This window comes from Volvox carteri (assembly GCF_000143455.1).
Source record: "Volvox carteri f. nagariensis unplaced genomic scaffold VOLCAscaffold_51, whole genome shotgun sequence".
NCBI classification, from domain to species: Eukaryota; Viridiplantae; Chlorophyta; class Chlorophyceae; order Chlamydomonadales; family Volvocaceae; genus Volvox; species Volvox carteri.
In genome coordinates, this window is record NW_003307594.1 from 607,767 (window position 1) to 618,071 (window position 10,305).

Here is a 10,305-nt window from a genome sequence, read left to right on the forward strand (position 1 = left end):
AAAAATTAACTACTGGGTGAATGCCTTTCACCGCACAGACATTTCGCACACAGCATAATTAGCTTAGACCTTGTAAGCCCGCCATTTTTAGTTGTAGACCTGTGGACATTTCATTATTGGATATGTACTTCCAGGGTTTACAGGTTTGGGATATATATCTAGCCGATAGCCTGGTCGTACATGGGTTCGGCCTGATGCCAGCGTATGAGTCGTCAATCGCCAAATTCACGACTCAAGATCTAATCCTATGCCTGACAGAGCTACAGGGGCGCGCAACTTATTTACGGTGCTGCCTTGGCTGAGGCAGTGGCCGGCAAGTAAGCCTACGAGGTGGCCCTTTTTCGGTGGACCTCCCCTCCCCCCCGCACCGCGGACTGGTACTTCAGCACTTCTGCAAGGAAGGCACCCTCCGTTACAACTGAGCTCGGCGTCGGAGGACTTTCTTAACCGCTGCCGGGGGCTACCTGGGCCCCCGCGCGCTTTCCTACTCGCTTCCTCCCCCGCTGACCCTTCACCCTCGGGCTCCACCATCCGATCCGGGAATTCCATGTCTGCCTGTGAACTCCTTGGGCTGGTTGGCGAGGTTGCAAAAGAGCTTCGCAGCACGCAGCTTTTGTTCGAGAGTGGGGGAGTGGGGAGCGGAAGGGGGAAGGGGAAGGGGGAGAGAGACGGGGCCGGCAGTCCGCAAGCAGCCAGGCGGGAACACGGAATGCGACGGACTGTCCTTAAATCGCCCCTACCTTCGCAGTATCCTCCAACTGGTTAATGTATGCCCCTCATGCAGCTTGCACTCTTTTCCCGTGCAATACCTCGAAACACCCCGAACGCATGTACCTACCACTTTATAACCCGGACATCAAAACATGTATGTTGTTACGGGGTGGTTAACTTCGCCAGCGGCCCCTTTCCCGGGCAGTCCCTGCTCTCCCCTGCTAGAGGGGCACCCTAATCCGTCACCCCATCCGACTTCAGAATGTATTCATTGGGTTCGGCAACTCACCACCAGCATTCAACCAAATCTAGCGGATCAACGGCGCATCAACTTAGTTCCTGGTTAGCTCGCAAGTTGATTTTATCACGTCCTACATCGTCCATATGATGGGGGGCCATCTCCCATTTCAACACTCCTCAAACACCCGAGGAGCCGGCAGGCGGATTTCAACCCGGGTGGGCCGGGAGCAGAAGTCAGGCCTTAACCTCTGCCAGCCGCCTGCTGTATGTGTGCTACGCAACGGGATCGCTGCTCGCCAGAAGGGGTCACCACGCCCTCCAATCGCCCATCATCAGCTCCATCACCCGCTTCGCCGTCCAATCAATCGGCCCTTCAAACCCGAGGACGTCGCCCTCCGACCCGACCTGGGTCCTTCACACTCCTAGCAACCGCCAACACGCACTCGCTCAACATCCGAAACAAGCCCAGAAACCCTGCCGACCTCTGGAGTAACCCCTTCGCCCTCCCTTTCCCCGCCACGCTCTGTCTGTTTGTCTGTCTGTCTGTCTGTCTGTCTGGTCCACAAGTGCTAAACCGCCCCCGGGTGGGGTCGATCCTTGTCGCATTCAAACCAACATCAGGCAAACCAGCAGTAGGTTTTGGTATACACAGCACGGAGCTAGCAACCAATCAAGTCGCGCCCGGTCTGAAGGCTCGTGGCTCCGGCTGTGATGATCAGGAGCACGGCCACGCCGCTGCGATCCAGAGAGGACAACCAACCCAACAAACTGCCGCTTTAACGACCCCCTCCCCCTCTCCTCCCTCCCCCTCCCCTCCCACCTGGATCTGCGCTACACAGCAGCTTTCCCCCCTGGCGCCTGACGGCTCCGGCCGCCTCGGTGCTTCCCCCTGGCATCCTGCGAGCCTGCCTGCCTCAACCCTGCCTGGAGGTGGTGCTGGTGGTGCATACACGCATGTACTACACAGATGTGTTGAGTTACACGCCTTGCCACGCACGTCAAAGGTAGTCCCGCATCTCCAGCACCTCCTCCGCCAGCTCAGTGCGCTCCGCGTTCATGCAGCAGGCCGCCAAACATGTGAACTGGAGGGGATGCGGCGAGAGAGAGTGTGTGTGTGTGCGCGTGTTTATGGTCTCAGAGAGAGAGACCTGTTTGTGCCAGGAAGCGGTGTAGGGAACCGGTATCGCATAGGGCATAGGCACACGTAATATACGTATGCCCCTGGCCAGTGTCAGGCCCCGATCGATATGTAACAAATACATACATACATATATGTATACAACCTCCCGGCCCTTAATGTGGCCAGAGCAGCTCTCTCGTCCCCTCCCAGCCACCCACCGTGCTGCCCTCTACGACTGCCTCTGCCCTCATCAACCGGAGAAGTATGTCGTACGCATCATCTAGGTGACCTGCGCGGGGGCCAGTCGGGTGAAGCCAGGGACTGCCGTGTCAGGAGTGCTGGTGGGGCCCTGAGGCTCCTGCGGCGGGGAGGGCGCAGCGCAACCTGTTGGCTTTGCAATGTCTGACTGAGGATGGGTCGTAACAGGGTGCCGATGACGTGCGCTGGTAACACACGGCCTGCGGTGAAACCCCCCTCCGCGACCACACAGCGCCCCTGCCCACACAATCCATATACAGCCGCAGCCTCCCCCCCTTCCTGCGCACCTTGTCTTGCCAGTGCGCGCACCGCCAGGTTGTAGGCGGGACCCAGCCCGGTCAGGTCGCCCCCGGCCAGCTCCGACACTTCTTTCAGTAGGGAGATGGCCCGCTGGCCTTGCTGGGAGCTGGCCAGACCCGCCACCAAGGCCGAGGTGGTGTCAGCTGAAGGGGCATAGCCCCGAGACTGCAGCTGGCGGTAGATGGTTTCGGCGCGCTGCCATTGACCCCCTGCAACACCATCGCAGATCATGACAGAGAGGAGGCGAAGAACGGATGGCGACTAGCGGGAGAAGGGGTCTGAGGCATGCCACATGCGAGATATGTGGGTGGAAAGGGAGTTTGGCGACAATTGGCAGGAGATGGGGCTGGACGACAGACAGGAAGGTAGGCTGCCGTACGCGTATATTGAAAACACGCTGAAAGTCAGGTCAAAGACGCATACCGCTGGCAAGCGAGATGACAGCGCTCTCGAGCGCACGAGGCTCAACGTCTATCCGCAAGATGTTGACTTCGGTGATTAATTCCAGCGTCTTCGTCCAGTCATCGCCACTCGAAAGCAACATTTCTGAATACTCCTCTGCAAGGTACGGATTCCAAAACGGCACAGGAAACGAGATTGGTAATGATTATGCAGCGCCGGCTACCTAGCCTGTAAGCTCTTCATGCTTTCGAAGTTTCTAGGCGCAAAGCCCTTGGAAGTGCATAACCAAGGCACACCTGCTGTGCGTTGGGCAGCTTTTGCTGCAAGATGTGTCCGGAACAACTGGGGCCTGCAAGGACAGCGAGGCGAGGCCCTAGCCTCCGCTCGACGGAGCTGACCGCAACGACGCAATCGAAGATCCATCCTAATTACGCGTATGGCTGGACCTTATTCTTGAGCGCACGTCTTGATAAAAGCAATCAGCAGACGTGGTCGACAAGTATGTGTTTAGGTCCAACGGAATTAACGACTTCGTCCGTCCAAATGTTGGCTCTACACTCTCAAGAACAAATGTCGAAGCTTCCAGATCAAACTGCATTTGTATAAAGACAATCTATATTCTGACGAGGGCCACGGCGATACCAATACACATTGTTTCTGCTCTTTGGTGTCTTCAGTCGCCTGCTAAGTTACATTATCACGTTCTACGCATCAAAATGACCTTTCCCCCTTGTTCAAGTATTCATCACGCAGATTGGCCTATCCAACCCACTTCAGCCCTTCTCCTGTAAAGCCGCCAACCCGTAAGTTATGGAGTCGAACATCCGTATGCTCCAGCACTTCACACCCTCCCTCCGGTCCACAAACCGGTTACATGAGCAGTGCCCCTTCCCATACCAGAGATGTGCGTAAGTCCAATGGCGGTGGTTGAGGTGCAGGGCATGTACGCATATCTGGGCTTTGGAGTGCTTGGGGACTTTGGGAAATCTCCCGGATGGGTGTACTGCGCGGCTCCGTTCGGTCGTGAGCCTTACTGCCATGTTTCATAACTGAGCACTTGGTCCTCTCCGTCACCTGTCATCCTCGGCGCCAAGCTGACGGCCGCCAAGGGGCTCGTCGCCTCTGAACCCCCTCACGGTGGTTTCTTCGTTTTCAATCTGTACCTTTCCCCTTCCCGTCAACTTCCCTCCATGCTCATGGCGTTCGGAACCTGAACGAGAAACACACGGATCCTTGAAGACGAAAGCAGCTGGCCCACTCCGCCTGGCTCGCTCAACCATCCGTGCATACAGCACATCGCGTTAAACGCGTACTTCACAAACCGCAACAATAAAGCAGAGCGCGCAGTACAACTTTACAAGGTTGTTACAGTACAACGGTTTACCATGAACAGATTGGTGTAGGGTAGGAGTGCGTGGTTGAGTTTTTGCATGTGTGTATGTGTGTGTCTCTTTGCTGGCATGTCAGGTGGTCAGCACACAAAAGGATGCCGCACAGCTCCCATGCGCCGGCAGGTGCAGCAGCAGCTGCTTCTGCTACACCAAAGGGCGGAGACGACACCCCCGGCTGCTGCTGCACTTTGGCAACCATCACATGGCTGGTGTGTGTTGCTGCATTTACCACTCGCCCAGTCGCACTGCCCTTTCACGTCTGACGCGATGTACCACTGTACACACACGCACGTCAATCAGTTCTACCAGCTCTCGCCCAAGAGGTTCAACACATACCCGTATGCATGCCATCCCGCCGGAGAAGTTCTGATGCGTGAAAGAGTCTCCTTGCATACAAGCCCCCACAACACAACACAACACAACACAACTTAGCTCGCCGCACGCCGCGTATCTTGAGGTTGGGGGCACAGTTGCCATCGCTGCGCTGGTTGTGTGTTACTGGGGAATGCTAGCCTCTGCTCGCTCGTGCCCCACCCATTGTTAGATTATTAATAGGATGCGCCGTAAGTTAGCAACAAACACCAACACCACCAACAATGCCATGGCGGCGTTAGCAGTTCGGAACCCCAGGTGCTGCTCCCGGTGCGGGCGCTGTAACAGAAGCTCCTGCAGCGACCCACATGGCACGGCGGCTCGCTTGGGCCCCTGAAAAAACGGAAGAAACTCCTTTGCCCTCCGCCACCCTCCTATCTCCAATCTGCCACAGCCACCTCACCGTCATCAGCCGCATTTAGACTCCAACAACCAAACTCCCAGAGGTCCTTTTGCGATGACCTCAGCCGTTGGTCTCCCTGTGTCGCTCAGGCTGGGGCCCCCGGTCCCGGCACCCTGACTGTTGCTGACACGGCGCATCCACATCTCGTCCATTGCCACTCTGTTGCTTCACAACCTTAACGTACGGCGCCTTCTCCCAGCCCCCATCGCCCCACTGCCAGTGTCCCTACCCATCCCCAACCAGCCGCCACCTCCCCGTAACGGGCTGCCGCCACCCAACCCACCCAGCGCCTGGCGCCCACCATCCACCTCGCCCAAGCCACTCCGGCCACTCCGCGGGGCCCTCCTACAGGAGCTCGTGTTAAGGCCCCTGCAGAAGGGTGTGGGCCAGCAGGCCCAGCCACTCGCGAGGGGAGGTTCGGGTACCGCGGCGGACCATGTACGTCGGATGTGGCCTCGGCTGGGTGACAGGTGCTGAGCGACACACCTCGGGCCCAGGTCGGGCGCGGCCCACCCTTCTAGCACTCCTTCCCCTTATCGGCCCCCGAGGATTCGCCCCCGCCATCCACCCGACTCCACCACCCCGACCCCACCCCCATCCCTCCGCGTGCACTCACTGCAGGTCCCTGCTGGTCTTGGCTGGCCTTCTGGGTGGCTGCATGAGCACCAACGACAGCACCACCGCCATGGCCAGATTGAGAGCCAGACTGACCTTGCTCTCAGTCCAGTGCAACCACAGAGGAGTAGTGTAAGAGGAGGAGGAAGAGGAGGAGGCGGAGCCGCCCAAGGCGGCGCGGCGGGCGGTAGAGCCGGCGGCCGTGGCCCCGCTGCTATCAGCGTCCTGTTGCTGCTGGTTGGCGGCGGCCTTCTCCCCGGTGGTGGCGCATTGCACCTCGTCAAGGGACTTGCGCAGCCGGGCGAGCTGAGCACACGTAGAGAAGGGGAAACGGCAATACGTGTGGAACGGAACGGAACAGACATGGAATGAGTGATGGATGCGAGCACGCGCGGAAGAAAATAATCTACATGGGTAGGGACATATGTTGACCAGCTTTTTACTCTGTTTCTCTCGACTTGGGTGGGACGGTGGGGGGAGGGGAGCGCGTGTGATTAAACCAACAACCTCCCCTCCCCTTCCTCACCTCCCTGTCTCGTTGCTTGACTTCATTCAGCAACCTCTGCACCTCCGTCTCCAACTCTTTGGCCCTCACGAAGTGCTTCTTAGCCATCGCGTCCACCGCCGAACCATTGCTGCGCTCCTGCTGCTGCTGTTGTTGTTGCTGCTGCTGTATTTGCCTGTCGCGGTCCGAGATCTCCCGTTCCAGCCGATCCCGCTCCTCCTTGTCCTTGGCCGCCTGCTCCTTGGCGCCCTCCACCCGGGCGGCCTGGAGCGCGGATTCAGACACCGGCAGGGACAGCTTGAGGGCCTGGGCGGCTGCGCGCACGGAGCCGGCGAGAGCGCGGGGACCGAAGTCCAGGGAGGCGGATGCGGCGGCGGCCTCCGCGGGCTCCAGCCACCTGGGGTGGGGTGGATCGGGAGGATTTAGGTTGGGAGAGATAAAGAGAGCAAGAATCCGCGAGGGAGACGTGAAGCCTGTGACGAGACGCCGACGCCAATGCCAACACAAGGGCTGGGGGCTAGGGGGGAGGGACGGGAAGTAAGAGAGGCAGGGAGGGGAGGGGAGGGGAGGGGTAGGCGATGATGTTCGGTGCACAGGGTGCGGCGGGTACAGTCTTGGTCGTGTGCTGGGTGGGCATATCCCCCAGGACGTGGACTACCCATAACCCACACGGCGGGTGCAAGCGGGTGTGTACCTGGATCAACGCCCTCCTCCTCCTCCTCCTCCAACTATCAGCAGCTACCAGCAACCCACTTACCCACACCGGCTCCCCCCTCGGGCCCCCGGGGTATAGTTCACTTCCCACTTTCTCGCATATGTTCCCCCCCTCGGGGGCCCCTGCCCGGCCCCTGCTTCCCTCCTTCTCCGCTCACTTGAGGGTCACGAATCGCGCCTCGTGGGGCTCCACCTTGATGGCGGTGAAGCGGCTGGTGAACACACCGAGATCCTCCTCCAGCCACAGATCCCGGACCTAGCAAGTATGGAGCAAGGACATGGCAGCAGCAGGAGGAAGAGGAGGAGGAAGAGGGGTAAGGCCACGTGCATTCATAAGGGTCGATATTGATGGGGCATAATGCTGTATCCTGTAGGGCGTATCACAGGATTCTGACTACCGCCGATCGGTACTTTTCCGAAAGTCGTGATACAACAAGGAGGGTAACCGGTACTAACAGACATATATCTGAAGTTACCAGGGGGATCATTTTTCCTCCACGGCGTGCCTGAGGCTCATGCATGCTTCCCTGCGCAAGGAGGCGTGTGTAGGGTGTAGAATAGACGCGAACCACCTATACCTCTGACCCATACCCCACCCACATCCATCTCTTCCACCCTCCCCCCGCCCTTCCCCCGCCCTCCCATCTCCTCGCCCCACCAGCGCGGTGGCCTTGGGTCCAGGGGCCTCCACGGGGTGAGGGCACCCCTCCGGACAACTCAAGGGGCACTTCTCCAACATGAAGCCTGATCAGGACAAAACAGCCAGTAATGCGATGATGAAAGGGAGCAGGGGGCTAAGGAGGTGAAGAAACAAATGAGAACTCGGACTTGTAACGGGAGGGCCACCTGGATGCAGATGTGGTTGAGGTCGGGGTTGGATGATGTCGGGGTTGCTGCTGTGCGATGGCAGCTCCGGGGTTGTGGGCAGCAGTAGTCACGGCCCAGTCGGGGGGGGGGGAGGGACCAACATGAGGTTCCAGATGGACTGTGGACACGTCGGGTCACGGTGGGCTGTCACGTGATATTGGCACAGCATGACTTGTGGCCAGGCGGGTAGGAGCTCCACACTGCCGCCGGCAAAAGGCGGCACCACTCCCACCCAGGCTCTCGCCCATACACTCACCTGCATTCTTCAGGCACTCTCCGGACTTGGCCCAGTCAGGGCACAGCTCGTGCTTATCCACACAGGTGGGGCCCGAGGTGTTGACCGCACGACCCCACTTGGCGTGCTCGGTGGGGAGATCGCGACTGGAGGGCAGTAAGGGGGAGGGGAGCACACATGGATGGTGCTGTTAAGGGCTACGGGAGGGGCTATAGGGTCTTAAGGACGGGAGCCGCCGACTGCGACCATTCAGATCCATCCACATATCAGCCACCATCACCCGCACTTTCACCACCCAAAAAATTGTGGCTTGGGTCTCGTCCGGTGGGGGGCCCAGGGGCACGGGCTTTCGCTTCCTTGCCCTCATAACTCCCCGCACCCGCACCCGCAATCCCCTCTCCACCCGCCCCTCCCTCCCTTCATACTTCTCCCTCCGTCAGCAACTTTGGACGTCAGCTGGCAGTTGGTTCCCCTTCTTGGCTTTCTTGCATGTAATTCCGCACCCCCCCTCCCCCATACACCCCAACCCCACCTGAACTCCGTGGTGATATCCACTGTTGTGTTCCCCAGGTTCACCAGCAGCAGGGCTGTGCGGCCATCAGCCAGCGGCTTGGCCCACACCTCCAGGGCACCCCCCCCCGGGGAAGTCCACACGGGCCGGCCCTGCACACCCAGGGCGTCCTGGTTCACGGAGAGGACCTCGCGGGCCAGCAGAATCTACAGGAGCAAAGGGGGCCGGGTGTGGGGACGCAAGGTGGGAAAAGGCAGGAAGGAAGGGAGGGAGTAGGAGGCGGGGGTGGGGTTGGCGAGGAGGAAAAGGTAAGGAAAGGAAAACTTGGGGAGGATAGTATGCAGGGTCCCTCGTTAACCACTTATTCACAACCGACGTAAGATGTATCAGACAAAATATGTACACGCATGCGCCCATGCTTCTCCGTATGAAGCAACAACACCCCCATCCCGCCTCCTCTTCCGACCGCTGGAGCTACATTCCACACCGTCCTACGCAAACTGCCTGCGTGAAATCCAATGACGCAACCCGCCAGCCAGCCCGTCTGCACGGGCAGCTCTCTTGCTTCCGCGTTCCCTCGACATCCCCCTTACCTGCAGTGTCGCCTTGCTCATGACCCGTGGGTCGTTCCCCAGGATAAGCGGTGCCGCCATGATGCACCAGTAGGAGAAGTGGGTGCGTTGCTCCGTCTGGGTTAGGCCGCCCACCTTGCCCCACCTGGACGAGCGAGGATGGGGTTGAGGAGGTCGATGACCGGGGGTAGGGGGAACCCGGGGGAGGGAGTGCGGGATGCATGCATGTACGGACGTCTGCCCGACTCACGCCATGCCGCCGCCGAAGCCCTGCTCCACCTGCCTTGCAAAACGCCCTCATTATCCCCAACCCTTTGCACGCAGCCAAACCTGGTGATCCATCCACCCATCCATCCATCCACCCATCCATCCATCCATCCATCCATCCACCCACCCATCCATCCATCCATCCATCCATCCATCCATCCATCCATCCATCCATCCATCCATCCATCCATCCATCCATCCATCCATCCATCCATCCATCCATCCATCCATCCATCCATCCATGCACCCATTCATCCATCCATCCATCCATCCACCCATCCATCCATCCATCCATCCATCCATCCATCCACACTTACCTGTCACGGCTGATGTACTCCCCCGGCTTGCAGTCCTTTACATGCTCGGGACACTCCTGTACGATGCCGTACGGGTACATTCCGTCCAGCCCCACCACCAGCATATCCGGGTCGTTGAAGCCGCCGGGACCCGCGTGCTCTGCCAGCCCCTGCGTCTGCCGGACCGCCCCTAGGATGGGCTGCAGGAAGGACGGCAGCTTGAGGGCACGGGCCTGGGCGGGGTCCCAGGCAGCGAACACGTCGATGCCGGTGCGCCAGGAGTTGCCGACCTGCGCCGGGGAGGGAGGGGAGGAGGGGGAGGACGGGGACCTCGCGGCAGGGTATCGTAGCTTACGTGGGCTCTAAAGCGGGGTGAGTAGGGTCAACTGCGCTCCCAGAAAACGGAGGGAAGGAGGATGAAGGGTGGCGGCTCGTAGGCAGACTTAACGGCGGGTTGGCCCCCCCTCCGCGCTATTAAAATATCCCACATCTTCCGTCCTTCGTCAACGCCCTTTCGTCTTTATCC

General features: G+C 59.4%; 1 protein-coding gene across 1 annotated transcript in view; it reads right to left on the reverse strand.

The window, feature by feature from the left end:
* Positions 1 to 1,949: 1,949 nt before the first annotated feature.
* The window catches only part of VOLCADRAFT_106804 (uncharacterized protein), a gene marked incomplete at both ends in the record, with an annotated part of 10,422 nt that continues 2,066 nt past the window's right edge, over positions 1,950 to 10,305 (reverse strand). Inside the window, 13 exons of the mRNA XM_002955420.1 lie at positions 1,950 to 2,033; positions 2,290 to 2,360; positions 2,617 to 2,838; positions 5,481 to 5,566; positions 5,814 to 6,118; positions 6,573 to 6,714; positions 7,190 to 7,287; positions 7,690 to 7,716; positions 7,878 to 7,927; positions 8,155 to 8,279; positions 8,666 to 8,850; positions 9,238 to 9,361; positions 9,801 to 10,069. Of these exons, the coding sequence (XP_002955466.1) occupies positions 1,950 to 2,033; positions 2,290 to 2,360; positions 2,617 to 2,838; positions 5,481 to 5,566; positions 5,814 to 6,118; positions 6,573 to 6,714; positions 7,190 to 7,287; positions 7,690 to 7,716; positions 7,878 to 7,927; positions 8,155 to 8,279; positions 8,666 to 8,850; positions 9,238 to 9,361; positions 9,801 to 10,069 (1,788 nt within the window). The remainder of the gene's footprint in view (positions 2,034 to 2,289; positions 2,361 to 2,616; positions 2,839 to 5,480; positions 5,567 to 5,813; positions 6,119 to 6,572; positions 6,715 to 7,189; positions 7,288 to 7,689; positions 7,717 to 7,877; positions 7,928 to 8,154; positions 8,280 to 8,665; positions 8,851 to 9,237; positions 9,362 to 9,800; positions 10,070 to 10,305) is intronic.